At 38.7% G+C, this 19657-nt stretch overlaps 2 protein-coding genes across 5 annotated transcripts in view; one reads left to right on the forward strand and one right to left on the reverse strand.

The window, feature by feature from the left end:
* Positions 1–19657, forward strand: part of nbeab (neurobeachin b) — a 237383-nt gene that overhangs the window by 162988 nt on the left and 54738 nt on the right. For all 4 annotated transcript variants that reach the window (XM_057350789.1, XM_057350791.1, XM_057350790.1 and 1 more), the window contains exons 38-39: positions 1649–1795; positions 6073–6209. In XM_057350789.1, the coding sequence (XP_057206772.1) occupies positions 1649–1795; positions 6073–6209 (284 nt within the window). The remainder of the gene's footprint in view (positions 1–1648; positions 1796–6072; positions 6210–19657) is intronic.
* On the reverse strand, positions 1703–12341 carry mab21l1 (mab-21-like 1). Its single transcript, XM_057350802.1, has 2 exons — positions 7637–12341; positions 1703–1816 (listed from the first exon to the last, which is right to left on the reverse strand). The coding sequence occupies exon 1, from the start codon at positions 8715–8717 to the stop codon at positions 7638–7640; it is 1080 nt and encodes a 359-aa protein (XP_057206785.1). The 5' UTR covers positions 8718–12341; the 3' UTR covers positions 1703–1816; position 7637.

Here is a 19657-nt window from a genome sequence, read left to right on the forward strand (position 1 = left end):
TAGAAAAAATATTGGAACATAGACCGCAAGACTGGATGTATTGCCCAACATCAGTGCATGACCTCACTGATACTCTTTTGTCTGAATAGGAACAAATCCCTGTAACCATGTTACAACATCTAGTGCAAAGCCTGAACAGAAGAAAGGCAGCTGTTACAGCAGTGAGGACTAACTCCACATTAATGCCCATTGACATGTTTTTAGCTACATCGTGTTTTATTCTGAATAGTAAGGCCATACCTGATTAAATGTATAGGTTGTTATTGTATTATCATAGAGGGAGTGAACAGGGGCTGGATTCACGAAACTGTGCTTAAGACAAAATATAAGATTGTTCTTAAAGGGGTCATATGGCGCGAATACGTGTTTTTCTGTGTCTTTGGTGTGCTATAAGTTGCCCATGCATGTAATTGCACAAATGAAAGTGTTGGAACAAAAGATGCAAAAGCGAATGCTCACCCAGACCTGCCTGAAACGCCTCGTGTAGCCACACCCCCACAAATCTACGTCAGTTGGTGGTCTGATTTGACTGAGACCGCCCAAATGTATACGCAAGTAAGGTGGACGTACCTGTCAGTACAATTGAAGAGGAACCTGGTGTTCCAAATATGGTCAGAGGCGTTACATTTCCCTCACACGCTTGCAGTATTCCACCAATCACTACGCACTGGTGAACTGGCCAATCATAGCACACCTCGCTTTTCAGAGCCATGAGCTTTGTTAAAAATCTGCGCGTTTCAGAGAGGCGGAGCAAAGAGGAGATACAAACATGCACGGTGTGTGGAAAATACAGCGTTTATCAACCTTAAATCGTGTTTACACATTGAGTTACATCTAAAACAAACCATAATATTGTTTTAGCCGTGTCATATGACCCCTTTAAGATAAATTATATGAAGTTCCTAAGAATGTTTCTTCTAAGAAGTTCTCAAATATTTTCATAAGATCATCATTTTATTAATTAGGATAAAAGGACATATGCTTTGTAAAGTATCTTGAGAAAAATATTTAAGAACTACCTTAAGACGTTTTTTTCGGGAATACAAAACATTCCTAACTTTTTTCTTCAGTTCGAATTTAAGAAAAAATATGGCAGTTAAGGGGAATTTTCTTCTTAAGAATGTTTTGTGAATCCGGCCCCAGGTTTGTTTTCTAGCAGCAGCTTAAAGTTTACATTTATTCCTTTGGCAGACACTTTTATCCAAATAAATAATTCTATTTTCATTTACTCCCCCTCAAGTTGTTCCAAATCTGTACACATTTCTTGGTTCTGATGAACACAGAGAAAGATATTTGGAAGAATGCCAGAGCAAAGACATTTATACAGACTTGGAACAACTCGAGGGACAAAATTTTAATTTTTCGCTGAACTGTCCCTTCACGGTATACATTTTATGACAATGTGCGTTCCCTGGGCATTAAACCGCTAATGCAATGCTTCTCCAACTGAGCTACAGAACACGTTCGGTATTTCATAAATGGCATTGAGATCTCTCAAACATTGATTTAAGTGACTTCAGTTAGATTCTCTTTATGTTCGAGTGCTTTGTGTTTTGTGTAGGTGTTATGATGTATTATGGTTGTTAAGATGCTTGAGTAGAAAGTTTGTTGCCGTATATCGTCCAATCACCCTTGTCTCTTTCTTCAGGCCCAGAGGAAGATGGAGCTCTGAGAGGACGAAAAGGCTTCCGTGGGCAAGCGGTGGTCAGCCAGATCACCGAGACAGAGCTGATGCTGGAGGGGGATGATGATGCTGCCAGTCTGTTGCAGGAGAAAGAAGTGGACAACCTGGCAGGTGAGAGAACAGCCAGTAGACCTATAACAGAGCCCAAAATAAATCACATCCTTTTTTGAACGTTTTTACACCACCATATAAAGACGACAATATATAAAGATATTAGGTGCTTGGATCTATGTTAAGCACGTAATATAATTGAAGCACAATTTGTTATCATCACAAAACTGCAAAATTATATTTAAGCATACCTGAAAGGTTTCATTCTGGAGCTTGTTTCAAAGAGGTCCTGTTGTGAGCGCTGACTGCATTCATCCATATTTGGTAGTATTTATTTATTTAAATTAAGTGTGTTGGCAGAATGACAGACTTTGATATAGAACAGATATACAAATATATCAGACTTGTCAATCTGGATGCAGAGCAGTGTTTTTAGTGTGGTTACTCTGTGTCACAACTGTTTATGTTTTTCTGGCAGCATGCAGGGTTATGTGTTGCTCTGGATAATGTTTCTCTGATGTTCTGTCGAATGTTTATTTATCCTTTTTTCAAAGGTTATTTAAAAGTTGTAATTTAGATTTTTGAAGTATGTCTTTTTATTTCCCCCCCACAGCAAATTTTCGTCCCCGGTTTATTGCAAGAGGCAAGTTTGTCTACCTATGAGAGATTAACCCGTCCAAATCTCATTAGATTTGAATTCTTTCAATCAATTCTGAATCCAACCAGCCATTAAGCCGCAATCAAAATCAATATAAACTCATTGTTTAGAGTAACAGACTGATTCATTTGATAAATGTTTAGCTTTTAAAGTCATTTGTCATATTACTCTTGCTCATAATTATTTAAGACAGTCTGGTGGTTTTTTCTTTCATTTAATGTATTATTAAAAACCACATGTCTGTGTCTAAAATGTTTTAATCACATAATTTTAATTCACAGTTTTTAACCTTGCATGCACGAAAACAAATCTTCTTCTCTTTATGTCAGCAGTGCTATGCTTACATGGCACATTTTCATCAATTCTACATCGGCAGATGCTACACATGATATATGTATTGTGAAAGTACAGCAGACATGTTATTAATAACGACACTTATAATCAATGCCCCTTACTCGGTCTATAGACCTTCATTGGTCAACAAATGCTAAAAATGTGTGGTGAGATAAATGGTAAACATAAAATTTATGAGTCTGTAAAAAACCCAATGCCATCACGTGTTTATTATCCGTACCATCCACCATTTTGTAAAGGTATGTATGTAATGACCCTCCGTGAGCAGAGGATTTGCTTAAAAGATTTCAATGAAATCAACAGTAACCAACTTATTAATGCACCTCTTGAAGTTGTGTCATTTATTCATTCGATCTAAATCAAGGTCCTTCTTTACATTCAAAATCTTCCCACCGATATTTGCCAGTTTGCCTTAAAGGAATGCAGAGTAGCAAGTCGCTCCGCTTTTCCCTTCCTTCTATGTTAAAGTAATTTTGCTGGAATGCAATTAATCATAAATCTTGGCACAGCTTTTAAATTCCTTAAATGTCAAATGTACATCAATCTCAAGGATCGGGAAGCATTAAATGTACTAAGTTCTATTTGCAGCACTTTTTATTGTTGTTTTTGGAGCTGCTGTGATACTTTTTTATTTTACATCCAATGACTGCAGTGGTGTAAAGCAGTAATTCTATCTCATTAAATTTCCCTGTTCCCTGTAATTTCCCAGACATCATGTATAAAAAAGGTTCTGTTTTTAATGCTGTTTTATTACGAATGATTTATATGACCTTTTATTTTTTTTCCCAACATTATCAGTAGTTTTGATCTTTTTCTCAATTGCATAACCTCGCCATTAGGGGCGCTGTGTTATCTGAGGAGGTCCCTGTGTGGCAGTTTAGTTTGCTAGTAGGATTGAGAGCAGTGTAAACAACAAACCAATCAACAACAGCCTTTACACGGACCAATCAAAGAGCAGGACGTCTCATCATTGTTACACGGACACATAACGGTGTTAGTCTACAGTCATGCAATCATTCCCTCTTCTTCCCTGTTTCTGTACTTAATATTTATAAACAAGTATTACTATATTATACTTTTCTTAAAAAATAACATCATTTTCAATGTGTGAAGTTAAAAAGAGACGTCGTGTGAGGTACTACCATACGCAAAGTAAGCCACATAACACTATTAACTTGACATATTTTATAAAACCTTTAAATTTTCTGACATTTACAAGTCTGTATATTTTAACTTTAAGCACTGGGCGTAGTGTTTAATATTCAGTTACTGTATTTATCCCAGTGCTAGTAATATTTATCCAGTATTTTTCTTTGCTCAAAATTGTCTTCGACATCCACATTAGACCACTGTAGCTGCAAAGAGAAGAATGATCTGCTTTCCCATCATGCCTTTGTCTCGTCACACTCCAGTGACATCACAGTGGACAGCGCGAGCCTGTTTAGCAGCTGACGTCACTGCATGCTGGTCTGATGTGCTGAGTGCAACTGCACCTGTTTCACTCCAACGAGATAATCGGCTAATCCTCGTGCTAGTGTTCTGAAATCAACACTGCATCACAAGAACATAAGCACTACAAATCATTCTGCGAATCATAATCATGGGCTTATTATTATAGGCTAATTGGCATTGGCAACATTATTTATTAACAACAATAATAATTCGTATTTCGTTGTTATTTGGTATTTTACAGTATTTGTAGTATGGTACACTCTATTATAATTAATATTTAAGTATGAATAGACCGCTCGTGTATTTACAACAGCCATGAAACAATACCGTTCCAGCTGCAGATGAGATTTCATGTATTATGTGAAACTTGATATGTCCGATTCTGCAATATGAAAGTATTTTTGCTGCATCCCAGTTTTTGAAATAGTCCCTGGAGGCTTTAGGACTGATCCTGTCTAGCGTTGAGCCCACTGGATTAATGCTGTATTGTCTTTTGATTCACAAGTGTCCCTCTAGGCCAGTAAACAATTGACTCTTTTGCTGTTAAACGTGTTCGTTTTCATGAAAAGGGGAAAAGGGAGTTGATTATCATTAAAGCGTTTTACTTTTTTTTCGCAAGTGATGTAATATTTTGTATTTTTGTATAATATTGTTGTAATGTCGTATATAAGAAAACATTATCGATAAGCAATGCGGCTAACCCCATACAATTTTAATTTGGTGTATTTAATGGGTGTCAAGTTAAATATAAGATATTTGTTCATTTTTACTTTAATTAGACCTATTTACATTTAAATTAGCCTATTCGTATTTTACAGTAAATCTAAATATGAAAGAATGGCTGTATTTCACTAAAACGATCTTGATTTAAATTCATCTGTTTCTGTCACACAGATTTCGAAATTCATTTCGTAAAGTGTTTTTAGTTGTTTTATGTGTTCCATTCAGTTTATATCTTTATTTTTTTATTTGTATAATACAGCTGTATGACGTGAGAGGCAGAGCGGCTTTGGGCTGTTTGAGAGAGCAGTGAAGAGTGCTCTGGGAATTGAAACCCAAATCCACTTGTAATCTTGCAACAGTATCGGGCATAATTGGCCGAGGAGAGCAGATTAAGATTGATGAGACGTTAAAGTGGCTCTTTGGAGTTCAGGGGATCGATAAATATCCCAATTTCAAGAGCCTCTCCTCACATCCAGGGCAGACCCGTGGGCTGCTTGCTACTATAACTGTGAGCTAATAAAAGACTGGTCAAATAGAGAGCGAGAAAATACAAGCACAGGCCTACTGAGAGAAAATGAGAGACCGAGAGAGAGCGCGCGCGCGTTTGGGATTACGTCCCAGTTACAGTACGTGACCAAATGTCAAGAATTCTGTAAATGTTGTTATAGTGTTTTAAAAGAAACATTATTTTAAGAGGTTTGATCAAGTTTAATGCCCCAACGTTTAATTTGATGAGGAAGCATGAACGCTCTCTTTCACATGTGCGTATCGCCCGTATTTTGATGCAGAATAATAAGGGAAAATACTTTTTATTCTTATAGGCCTTATTGAATTACTTCGCTTATCTACACTAAAATGAGTGTTTGAACTTGTTGGACGACTGTAGCGTCTTTTTATTTCTCCTCAAAAAATCCCGTGTTGAAATGGCACTTATTTTTTGCCTTCTAATATTATTTAATGCTCGATAATACTTCATACTTTAATGTACATTTAAACTGTTAGAAACGTTGATTCATATTTGTAGCCTATATGTAACCTTATAAAAATCCAATAAATCCAGCATTATTTAATCATATGGGCATTCAGGATTAATCCCCTGTGTGAAAAAATAATAAGCATATTAAGAAATAATATGTTCCTTGTGTTGTAGGCCCTGTGGTTTTGAGCACCCCGGCCCAGATTATTGCCCCGGTCATCGTAGCTCGTGGGACTCTTTCGATCACTACCACGGAAATTTACTTCGAAGTGGATGAAGATGACCCGGCCTTCAGACGCATTGATGCCAAAGTAAGGTTACATTTTTTTTATCCATCGTCCATTTGCTATTGTGTACATTTGTAAATGACATGTAAATCCCAAAGCAGCTTTACAGAATGACCATGCGTTAATTATTTAATACTGTAAGAAATATTATTATTATTATTAAACCGAGGTTCTTACATACTCCGTGACGCACATGTCAATTTCTTATTTAATATAATTGGTATTTACACGACCTGCATATCACTATAAAAATAATATTTATGCTGGGCATACATAAAACAATCAATAAAAACTTGGAATAACATTGGAAATAAGGGGAAAATTAACATTATATAAATTAAAGGGTGCATTGTAGAATTGTCGTGAGAGAGTTTTATTTTTGACACATCTGTGCAAATTGTATTTATGGGGATTATCCCATCCAGATTTCACTTTATGTCTGTTCTTCTCCAGTAACGTAATACGAATACTTCTTTTTTTCGTATACTGTTTTCTTGGTGTTTTTAATGCATGCAAGCCTACATTTTGAAATGTATATCTGTTTTTTATATCATTTTTAAATCCCCGAAATTTGCTTCTCGTTCTTACAATATATTTATGAATCGTAAATCATTATTTGGACACAAATATTAATTTGTTTTTATTAACTCTTTAAATAAACTCAGACAGATATAAAAAAATCAAATCACAAATCGTTATATTCCAGTGTAGTTCAAGTGCATTATTTTCAGGTATATTTTTCCCATATATATATTCTAAATTTCAGCCTTTTTTCATGTAAGCAAGGTACAAACAAAAACGGTCGAAAATACTTTAAATAAGAATTCAAGTACGCGTATGGAATGTTTAGGATACCATCAAAATGTAAACCTTAGAAATGTGAAACTTGATAAACTATCGTTTATGCAGGTCTTAATGTTTTCTTCTTTCTCTGTTTTCTATCGGAAATAACCCAGGCGAATGTTAAAACAGGTGAAATGATACTTCTATTTACGTGTCACAGAACAACATTCACAACTGCAGATCACCGGATTCACAATCTACAAATGTGTCTATTTACAGTATAAAATGTACAGGTTATATTCTGTCAAAGGCTCTTCTCGTAGCTTCGTTTTGAAAGGTAAAATGTGTTGTTGGGCAGGGCTCGTAAAAGGATAAAAAAAAAGAATAATACTGTCAGGTAACCATTCATTTAGATCGTTGATACAGTTCGCTCCCTCGTTAACAAAATAAGGAGCTGTCTAATTCACATCATCCAGACTATTGGAAATATTTTTTTCATGATCCACATATAGTAATAATGACCGCACATTTTGCAACACAAACGTGGACTGGTTTCGATAACAGTGACCATTTTGTGGAACAGTTTCTGAATAGGCCTCACAACTTCCGAACAGTCTGATCTCGTATTCTCTGATTTCACCTCACAAATATGTCGTTATGATTTTTACCTCAGAGTTTCTCCAGGCTTTTAGGGTTGGTTAGAATTTCTCTCGCCAGTCGCCAAGTCTGTTTGGCCGCGTTTTCGAGACCCGAATGAGGCTTCCCTTGGAAGAGGTCTAGAGTTGGTAGAAAATAATGGGGGCATCGCCTGCACTGCAAGCAAGATATGAGCTGCAATAAAATCCCGTTCAGTCGATCCCCGAGGCAGTTTTCGTCCCAGTCCGACTCTCGCGGGTGTTTTTCACACTCGTAAGATACTAGAGATTTCATGTGGTAGTTGTTGAGAGGTTGTCCCGGCAGTTCAAGGTGACGGTCCCGCAACGTCTTGAGCAAGGAAAGGCATTTCTTCCTGCACCCACCCAGCAGCAGTCGGTTCTCCGCTTCGCCGAACTGCAACACCCAGGCGTCGCTCTCCGCCGAGCTCTGCTTCCCGTTTAACGAGTAACACTCCTTGGATAACAGATTGAAACCCTCAGCCTTGACTTCTGCCACCCTGTTCGGACCAGGCCACGGGATGTGCGGCAGGGGCCAGTGCGCCGCGCTGCGCGGCCATATGCCGGTGCATTTGAAAGCGGGGGTGATCTGAACCACATATCTGTCTCTGATGCGCAATTTAACCTCGCTCGTGTCCGCGATCATCTTAACGACGTCCCTATAGCTGCACTTATCCACCGCCTGCGCCACCAGCGTCTGGAACCTGGAGCGGATTTTACGCGCTGACAGGTATCCCGAAGCCGTGATGAACTCGACCCAGAGAGACATGCTTCTCTTCCGGCCGTCGCTGAGCTTCAGCACGGCGCAGCCCGGCAGAGAACCGTCGTCCACAAAGTTGAAGACTCCCATCTGGTTCAGATACAGGACCACCTCAAATTCGGTGGGGGAGATGACCTCGAGCCCCTCGAAACGGTTATCCATTTCGTTTAAGGAGCTGATGAAGCGGGGCTCCTGGACCTCCACCTCTTTCAGGACATCCGAGACCACCTTGCACACCTCCCTGATGGTCTTGGAGATGGCCGCCTTCCGAGACTGGCATTTCTCGTTGTAGTATTTATTCAGATGGTACACCAGCTTGGCCTGGGCGGCGATCATATTTGGACAGAGATCCGGGTTGTACACCGGAGTCTCGCAGTAACCCGAGGGATCCAACGCGGCTGTTTGTACAGGAGCCAATTTTAGAGAAGAAGGTTTACTATTTAAAGAAAAAAGGGGGTTGCTAGAAAAAAAGAAGCAAACCTTTTATTTGTGCGCGGAGCACATGCGCAAATCTGACAGCTAAAACATCAGCTTCTGTTTTCAGTTGCGCACAGAGAAAAAAAGTTGAAGCCCTAGTGTTGCGCGCTGCAATTAAAAGTCCATAAACGCGGAGCGCAGACGCAAACCGGCACAGCGTTCAGTAGTTAAATAACCCGCTTGTAATTCACTTGGAATTTTCTCGGTTTGAAATAGGGGTTGGAAAGTGCAGGGTGCTCGTGTGTCCTGGCTGTGGCGGCTGCCGGCGAGGTGTGTTTAAGACCTCCGAACTGACTCCCGTGAAATTATAAAGGGAGGGTTTGAGACGAGCTCGTCCAATCACGCGTCGACTCGTCACTGGCTTCAGTTTATTGACGACAAATTAATCCTCAGTTTTTATACACATCTAAATCTAAGAGAAGACTCGTCTGATGGAAACACACCTCCACTCTGGAAGGAGAGAAGATACTGGTTTATTTGCGATGCGCTCTTTTCGGAATCCGCTTGTTTTCGTTAAATACAGGCCGCTTTTTTATTTAGCTAATAACAGAAATAATATTTCGCAGGAATGCCATCTCATACAACAATTGTCAACAGAATTATTGTAGTGTATGTCATTTAATACTCTGTGAGTTACCTTTTTTATTATCGTTTTAAATACTTTTTTGCAATGAAAACATGCTATTTTTGAGGCATGCATAATGTTTTTTCGTTAATCAATTAGGTTTTCTTTTGTTTAAAATAATTTGAGACTGTTTTTTAGCATATATATTGCCAACATTTGAACGATATTGCGTGTCGTTATGGGCTCTTGCATTTCGAACGGAATCAAAATTTTCAACTAATTCTAATATAATTATGTTTTACACATTACACGTCTAATTAACGAACGTTTTAATAGTTTTCTCGAAATACTGTAAACATTAATACGTGTTTTTTTTCTTTTATAGCACAGTGAAGGGTTTTTACTTAACTGAAGATTAGTGTTGTCATTAAATGTTTTGAATTTCTATTTAATTATTCTTTATGTTCATTACTGCGCAGTAAAGTTTGTTTGAAATTCTGAAGCGTTTCGTGATCAAAGTCATTTAACATATTAAACACTAAAAAACGTTTATTTTACCAAACGATTAAAGCACTCAGAACTTGTGTTATGTAAAAGGTTTGTAATGTTTTTGATAAAAACTATAGTCTGCTCGATGGAAATATTTTTAAATGATCATTTTTGTTAATGATTATTTTAAATTAATAGTCACAGTCGTCCACAGTTCCTTTAAAATTAGCTTAATGTGGAATTGAAAATTCATAAATAGCCACAATAAAGACCCTTGCTTATTTGGAGCGTTATCGAACATGCTTTGTAAATATTATATTTGTTAAGCATTTTTAATTGTCAAACAAATTGATTTACCAAACTCAGAAAATTAATTTCAAAACAATTTTCACGATATTAAAAACAGGTTCTGATGTGTGTGATTCTGGTTATGATATGCTAAAATCGCAAGGGATGCCATCATTTGTGGTGATATGATATTAGAGCTTTATCGAATTGGATTCTTTAAATTCTACAAGCTCAGGTTTACAACCAAATTCTTTTTTCTTTAGAAATTAAGAAGCACATTTGTTGTAGGCCTATATGTTGAAAAAATCATATATTTAAGATGTTTTAGAGGTGACAGTGGTATAGCCTACTTAAGAGTGTATCTAAATGCATCTGTGTTTCAGCACATGATACTGATTCTTATTGGTCAATGTATCTGTGCTGAGGTTTGGCTTCATGGTTGGCTGCTTCTAACCCTCACTGTGGTCTGCTTGGCTCCTTTTGCCTGGATGATCTTGCCAACCATAATTAATAGTGTTCTGTTGTTTGCAGGCAGAGATCACACTTATCAGAATTTTCTTTCGCCTCTGTCAGGGAGAAAAAGCTGGTAGGGCCTTTGACAGCGAAGATATGATGCAATATTAAAACAAAAAAAAAAAGCATCTGCAAGTAATCATTGTTATGCACAGCAGTAATGTTCATTCTGTCCGATGTAGAAATCAAAAGAATTGCAATGTGTTTCATTCATTTCAGGACTGTGGCCGAGTTTAAAAATATTTAAGAATGTATATACGCCTATATACGATATTTTGACACAGTGTTTTTACAGACACCTTTGTGCTTGCAGAGTAACCTTGCTTTCCTCCCTAACCATCTCTTTCTCCCTCTCTCTCTTTTATGCACACACACATTACCTCTACCATATCAGATCTCCCTCACTTCAATGGTTCATGCTGTGATGTATTCTGCACTTTTTTTGTATATCTGAATCGGTTTGCTGTCTATTGTTTGCCAAGGTTACAGTAAATCACAGCACAGTAATACAGCCGCAAGCATGATTTCATCCAGGATAGTGTAGTCACAAAGTCATACAGATTGCAAAGTTAACCTGGTGCCCGTGCCACATTTTTTGTTTTTATTAGAAATATTTTCAATATAGATGCAATTACTTTTGCATACACATAACTTGCTGTGCCTTTAATTTAATTTCTGTTTTCTGTGGGAATCAAATCCATGATGGTGTTGTTGCCAGAACCATGTTTTACCAATTAAGCAACCGGAATACTTGATGACTAAAACAAATTTGATGTATCAGAAAAGTCATTTCTTAGCGTTTTATAATACAAAATGTATTTTGAATTTTAATACACGGTGTAAATGAAGGCCATCCCATGACTGTTTTACTGCTCGGGGTGTTTTGCACTTTAAAAATAAAACTCTTCTCATTTTTACGTTGTGTCCTGAAATGTTCAAATACTAAAGTACATACTGTATACGTTTGTGGCTAAAGTGGGCTTATTGTGTGTAACCTAAGGGCACTTCAAATCCCTCTTGACCCCCTGTTCCCACGCATGCGCACACACACAATCTTTACAACATGTGTGTCTTCGTGACTACAACGCACCATCCACAGGCTTTGCTGTGATATACGAGGACGTGACAACAGTGCGGCCGCTATTTCTGACCTAGCGAATGGGATGTTGGATTGTGTAAATCAATACAATGACTGTGGCTTCCGCCCCTTTTTGGACAAGCGTATGACCCAGGAAACGTTTAGCTTGTTGAAGGCCTCTTTGTTCTGGAGTTTCCTCACCAATCATCTCTTCATTTTTCTCTCTCTCTCTCTCTCCCGTCTCGCTCTGAAGAGCGATTCTCCTGTCAGAATGGTCGGGCGTGCTGTTCTAGGCCCATGTCAAACATGATACAATGTTGAACTATCAGGGAACATATGTTTTAACCCTTTGTGACAAATGGACGTTTTAGTTTAAGGTTTAAACTGAGGTTTAGATTTATGAATCTGTTATGCATAATTAAGATCTTGGTGTAAGATTATTAGCAGTTTAATGACAACGTGATGCATCTAAAATGCTAAATTGTTCTGTTGTAAATGATTTCTCGTGTTATTTATAAATATATGTAAAGTTGACCTTTTTGCATAGACGTTGTGCAATGAATTATTTTTTTACAGCACATCACGAGGTCATGGACAGATGCATAATGCACATTCACATTTTATAAAGCTAAGTATTAACTATTAAGTGATCAAGGACAGGGCAGATAACATGCTGAAATTTCAATGAAAATGTTGATATTTTGCAGGAAGCTGAAAAGGATTCTATTACATATAAAAAAAGATTGAAATGCTTGCATACACTTATAATACCACATTCATAACTATAACAACAACAACGCATGCCAATATTAATATTAACAAGAGCGTTTTGTTCACAGATTTAAATATATCAAGGGCTTTACAGTCAAAGCAGTGTGTTAATTCAACTTAATAGGCACTTCTCCACACTGATATTAATAATCCTATTATTCAGTGACAAAAGGAGGTCAGCTCAGTATTTCATCATCATTCGCGGACGCTTCTTTCCTCTGATCCCATCATCATTTCGCGACAGCTCTCTGAGCTGAAAAAAAGAACTTCAGAAATGGATCCGAGCCAAAAGGCGTCGCCAGGTCAAAGCACAGATTATCCAGTGCACTTAATGGAGTGGAGAAGTCAAATATAAATCATATTAAAGGGCCTGCCATTTAAGACGAGCAATATTAGCATGGAGCCTGGAGATTGCATTATAGAAGACGGACACTTATTATGACATATCCCTTTCAGCTTCCTGCAAATGGATATCAAAATTGTCATTGAGTTTTCCTCCAAAGCGAATTCAGTTATTCCAGGCAATATGGCCACACTGCAGGGCTCCCAGTTAATTTCCTCGTGCCTATCGGCTGTCAGCCCCCTACCCCTCGCGCTTTGAATTCTCTCCTTCCATTTGTTTTATTTTCCACGCTGTATTAGAAGTCCCGTCCTTGGGGAATTTGCGAAGGGGACAAGACCGGCAAATCTGGATATTTTATTGTAGCTTTGTGAATAAGATGAATCTGGAACCTTGGATTCTCGAAAGAGCGAGTCTAACCTGAAAACAGAGAGAATATTAGAAAATGAATCCGTTTTTTTAAGGTTTGCCATTACCCCCCAGCGAAATGTGATGCTCGTCAGCTTCTCTGATGAATGACATGCATTTATTTGCATAGATTTAACACTGATATCATTAGGTTATTGAAAAAATGTCCTTTTGATTTAAATGCCCTTTAATCACAAGTTTTATGCATCGAAAGATATTCAGTTCACTTGCAAGCTAAAATTTTGCGACCCGGGCAAATGGTCGCGTCACATTTTAATTTCATTTTTTTCATCTAGTTGTTTTCCTTTATTTGCTTTCAAATAGTCAAGCACAAAGCCCAGGCTTGCAGAAACACCTTTAACAAGCAACCGTCACAAGACGCCAACCTCTTCAGCTCTCTGTGATTAATCTTAATGTTTAGAGGTTGAATCCGTAATCATTCGCTCACTGACCCGATGATACTCAACCAGAACATCCTCACAACAGCCCCAGTGAGAACAATGCCTTGATGCTTTTCAAATTAATTATACTGCCCCATTCTGAGAACCACAGACGGTTCCTTGAGAGTGAAAACAAAGGGAACGAAAAAGAGAGAAAAAGACTTCTTTTCTCCCTGGTCGGGGGCTCGGGTAATGAAATGCTGGTGGTTGAAGCCCATGATGAAATTAGGCCATGTAACCCAAATAAGGGATGAAGGCTTCATAATTGCCAGTCCTTGAGATCTGAGGTGCTGGGTGCCAACTGTCAGAGCTGGGCTAATGATGACAAATGTCTCTCTATGCAGATTGCAAGAGGGGGAGAGAGAGAGAGAGAGAAGATGGGGCGTGAAAATAAACCAGTGAGAAAGTGAGAGAGAAAGTGAGCAAACTGCAGAGTGCAAGGAGGTGCGAAGTGAGACAGGTGCTTTCTTGCGAAACATGATGAAAAGATGCAGTCATGGATACTGATTTTAAGGTCCAGTGGAAGTTGCATTGTAATGCTTAAAATGATAAGACCAGTCAAATTCAAGACATAAATCACAACCAAACTTTTTAAGTCATGCCATTTAAAGTGTGTTTTTAATCTTTCATAAATGCATGTAGCCATTTTTGGCACCAAGAATCCCCACATTATTATTTAATCCAACACATCTCTTAGTTAAATATTTTGTTACCTCTAAAGCAAACAAAGCAAGCCATAAATGTGTCCGCACTGATTGTGACTAAAGAGGTTATACCATTGAAACGCAAGAACCTGCGGTCCAGCTTTGGCCAATTTGTTGCATGAATGGCTTTGAGAAAAGGTTCCCGCTTGCTACAAAGGGAGCCCCCTTTTCTGTTTGCCCTCTCCCCATCTGTGTCATCTGTTGGCCCTGTGTGTGAGGGGCGGTTTCTGTTCGAGGGAGGGGGCGGTGCTGTGGGGGGGTGGGCTCCCTGGTGACCGGGCCAGTTGTTTTATGGACTCGCCGTACTGGAGCTGGCAGTTCATAAGTTGCCAGTTCTTTTGTGTAAGACGACAAGCTGACACGTGGGAGGCGACGTGGCCATATTGACATATATCATTACCATTAATAACACGGACTGCCTCGTTTCCGCCTGCTGACTTATACAGAGAATCCCTTCACAATGACACTTAATTGACAATGTGAAATTGAGAGGGGTCTGTCGGCGGAGGCTGATTTTGATGTTCTTTTATTAAGATTTGGGCTGGGAGCAGGGATCTGCTTATATGATATGCGTATATAAATAAATAAATCAATATGTACTCGCTTGTTTCTCTTTGGTCTGCTTTGAGCATAGGTGTTTTGCGCAGTTATATTATTCTGTTTAGATTTCGGTCAGATACAAATGGTGTGCACTGACGCAGCATTTTCATCTTTACATAGACATTGTGGTGAATCACCTTTTTCAATGAAATCAATCAAAATAATATAACAGTAATGAATAATAACGCAGCATTATAGTCATAATAATAATGTGAATAAATGAAGTCAAATATATTACCCACCCAAGTTCCCAGTTTTGAACATTAGAAAATGTTTCATGTTTTTGATCATTATTAGGGTTGACTAATACGTTTTCATCGTTTATATAAACACAGTCCATATATACTGTCTGACTGCAGTTATAAAATAAAGCTGACTGATAACAGAAGCAAGACTCCATAATGTTTTCCATAATGCAGTGACATATGGAGCTAGTGGCCGGTGTTTTATATTACACGCTCATTAACACCACATGAGCTGTTTTGTGTTGCTGACACAGACCCTCGGTGAAGGTTAAAATGATTGATATCCTTAGCTCTACTTTATGCGAAAGTCTGATTTTGTAGGGCTGATTTGGGGGCAAAAGGAATTAGGCGCCTCATGTTATGGTCAGATGTAAGAGCAGGCAATAATGAAGCAAGTAACCAATCTCTATTTTTCTCCTCTTTCAAAGAAAACAAAGCTTCCTTATGATCTATAATATTTTGATCATTTACAGCAGACAGATTTTAGAAGCACCTTTTTGTAATTCAGAGAACAACTTCGTGTAGATCTATGTTAACATCTCACCATTGCTTTTTTGTGTGGTTTGCTGTGTTTTAAACGCTTTGTATGATTGTTTTTAAGGGTTTCCAAGTTCTCAGCCGGCCTCATTAGTGTAGCAGTTGAGCTCTAGCCGGCTTCCATAATCAGAATTCAGTAGGTGTGCGGCTCCTGTTAAAACTCCTGGAGAGGGCAGTGGGAAGGGCCGACACACCGCTTCCTGCCTTCAGGGCTCTCTGCACGCTGGAACAGCCCTCAGGCTAAAAGAGCCATTCTGATGACCCCATAATAAAACATTCAGCAGCCCAGTCTTCTCGTATAGTCGCCATTTTTACACAGCAGTGGGACAATCATGTCAAAATTCAGTTGAATAAATATACATATAAACAAATAGTTCCGATGTAAAATGGTTACAAGGCTTGTTAACTGTAAAACATCTACAGTAACACAGTTACACTGATAAAATGTAGATTTGCTAAATAATAATTTATTCCAATAATAATAATAATTATGTTGCTATTATTATTATTATTATTATTATTGTTATATACATATTTATTAATCTATACAGAATAGACAGACGGATAGATTATACATTTATAAATAATATAAACATATAATAATTATAAGCAGTGTATATATATATACTGTATATTTTTAATGTGTACTTATTTAAACTGTACATACATACATGCGTATATAATGTGTGCATATGTGCCCAGATATTCTTGGGTTATACATGCTCTGACTTTCGCGCTGCACTTTGTTGAAATTCAAATGATTTTATTATTGTGTCAATTTGGCGGGGCTGAGCGCGTGCAAAAACAGGCGGGGGTGTTGACACCATCTGACGAAGGAGGATTAGTCGTTTACAGAAGCTGTAATATGATAGGTCAAGGCAAGGAGACGCTTCCTCTGCGACTCCGGCTTGGCGTAATGAATGATTGACAGGAGAAGGGGAAGCTGCCAGCCGCCGGCAGAGGTGCAGGCTTGATGGCTGCCGCAGAGCTCCGCGGTTCCCTTGATCACGATGGGCCGCCCCCTTTCATCTGCGCCCACAACTCTGCCAGGAAAAGCTGCTTTTCTTCCCCTTTCCCGTCGAAAAATTTTTTTATTCGCCCTAATTTGCACATTTAAGACATTTTCATTTGCTTATTTGCAATTCCCTTTTTTTACCCTAGAAACTTTACTCCCGTTTTTTCTTAGCACCCCCCATTTTGCACCCCTAACTACGAGTCTCTTTCTTCTTGGCTTGCCTTTGGGCGATGAACTAATTTCAAGCTCCATAATTGCAGCGTGTTGTACACCTGCCTGCTATTAATTCTCCCCCGTCATTCACTCTCTCTTTCTTAATGAGATATTATTATAATTATTGTTATTATGGTGTTTGGCGTAATTAAGTTGATTGATGTTGGTGCTAGGGGAGGCTTTATTTTGGCGTTTGTATAGATGAGGTCACACGTTTCCATTACACACAGGACATGACCAAGGTGGGCCGGTTCATTCCTCTAGTTGTGCACAGTGGGTCCAATAAACCCGAAGGGATTATGTTGCAGAAATATTTCGGCTCAAAATGACTATCAAGACCATTTTCAGACATAGCGGTTTGAGCTGTGTTTATGATTGGTAGAAGATATTGTGCCAAATATTGGATGTGATAATATGAACCAAGCAGCAATTGGTTTGAACAGTGCATTGCATGTTGTGTTTTAAAAGGCCAAACAATGACTAGCGTGGAGCTTTGTTCATATGAAATTCCAATGCCTCCTTGCCTCTTAGAGGGCTAAGGCTTTTGCCCAGTCTGATTTTAGACAACCTGTTGTGTTCGGGGAACAAAAACTTCTCAGTCCATTTGATCCCAATCCAATTGTTTTGCTGTTTGGTGCTTGATGGGAGTACAAAAGAAGAAGATGCCGGCAGGCCCACAATCTTTCTGGCAAGTATCATTTTAAGGCGGCTTCATGCTGGAGGTTTGTGTGCGAGTATATGTGTGTGTGTTAGATGAAAAGCTGTCATTGACCTTGCATTGAAGATTGAAGCTTGCCCAAGACGGTCAAATTCTGACATTGCGGCTGTGTGCTTGTGTGTCTGAAATGTTTTGAAAGGCATCTGGTCAAAGCATTTTGTCTGGGCAGGTGTTAGAGACCTGCTGTTTTAATGCCCCTTGAGGTCTCATTATATTCTATATTCTCAGTCTACACATGACAGTATAAATTGACACAGAGCAGACCATCTAATTCAGACCAAATCTACAAGTCTTGACGTTTAAAAACAAGATCTTAGGATTTAATGGACCTACCATTGAAGTAAAACGCATTGCCTGGAGTCGCAGTGATCCTGTTATTGACATTGCAATTGAGCTCCAAAGCTCACGAATGTCAGGCGCTTTTGTTCGCCATCTTCCCAGGCCGAGGATCTTAAAGATCACACGACCTGCCTCTCAAGAGCTACCGATAGGGCCTTAACCAATCCTGTTAAATACAATTACCATTCATACTCTTCCATCACGCTTTGAACCACCGCCCCATTGCCCCTGCTGCGCTTTGCTACCGAAAAAAAGAGCATTTTAAGTTAAAAATAAAACTCTTCCTCTTCTACAGGATAAAAACATTGTTGGTGGTTAAAACTTTGCAGTTTAAAGATAAAGGTTAACACTCGCTTGTGTAGATGGTTATGAACCTAAAAGAATGCTCTTTGAAATATATGCCATATTTGATCACAAGTTTTCATGTAAATGTTCAAGCCGTGCAGACGCTTTTTGTAAACGCACATTATTTGGCTAGCACTCATTTTTTATCTTCTAAATATTCCTGTCATCATGTTTCCTCCCCAATAACTCCACAGAGAATCTATTGAACACTCCAGTGCATTCAATCCCATTCAAAGCTAAAGCCAAAGAAAGGACAGAGTATAATGCCTAATAGGTGCTCTAGTAATTCTGAAAGTTTTCATAGCTTAATCTGTTCTGAAAAGCTCTGCGGAGTGAAAAGCGCCCCTGCAAATGGCCCTCAGAGTTAATGTGATGTGACTTCTGTACAATAAGGCCGGCAGAACGCTAGAAGCCCATTCTGCCGTCTTACCTTTTCTTCCAGCCTCTATGGGCCCTTGGAAACCGCTGCCTAAATGTTTGATAGGAGGGTCTGTGTAAGCCGCTCTTTTCCTTCAATGGCTACTTTAAGACTATTATAAGACGGCTCTAGGGCCAGAAGAGAGAGGATACAAATAGCAAAGCATCAGTCCGCCTTTGTTGCGAGTCTGGGATTGATTTAGCACAATCGGGAGAGTCGTTGTGTTTTAAACACACTCGTTGTACGCCTCATTTCTCCTCTTTTGCTTTTGTTAAAGTTTAGGCTTCCAGTTTTGATTGATATGAGGCCCAGATGCAGTGTGTGCTTGCGTTGGGCGATTGCATCTTTGAAACTTTGAAGCTAGTAAGAACCCATTGATAACCTTTATTCACATCCCTTATACCTTGTACGTTTGTTTATGAAATATTTTGGCAAATTTAGAAAAAATACACACATTTTTCTCACGAAATCAGTGCAGAAAGGGTTAAAAAGGTCGCGTGGGTCTTGTACACAGTCCAGCTAGAGATACTACTTGAACAATCCCAGAGTTTCTCAGCCTAATGGAAATGACCGGAAAATAAAGATTTTCTCCAGTCTTCCCCCGTGCGACAATCCCCCATTAATCTAGATCTGACTTCAGCACAAAAGCTCAATCAATGAGGAAACGCCTATGATCCAGCTTTGGGGAACATTAACTCTTATGTGTAATAAATCACTTCACGAACTTGCTGTCTTTGGTGTACTCCTATTACAACCATTTCCCTTTTCCAAAG

Source organism: Triplophysa rosa, linkage group LG14, assembly GCF_024868665.1.
Source record: "Triplophysa rosa linkage group LG14, Trosa_1v2, whole genome shotgun sequence".
Lineage (NCBI taxonomy): Eukaryota > Metazoa > Chordata > Actinopteri > Cypriniformes > Nemacheilidae > Triplophysa > Triplophysa rosa.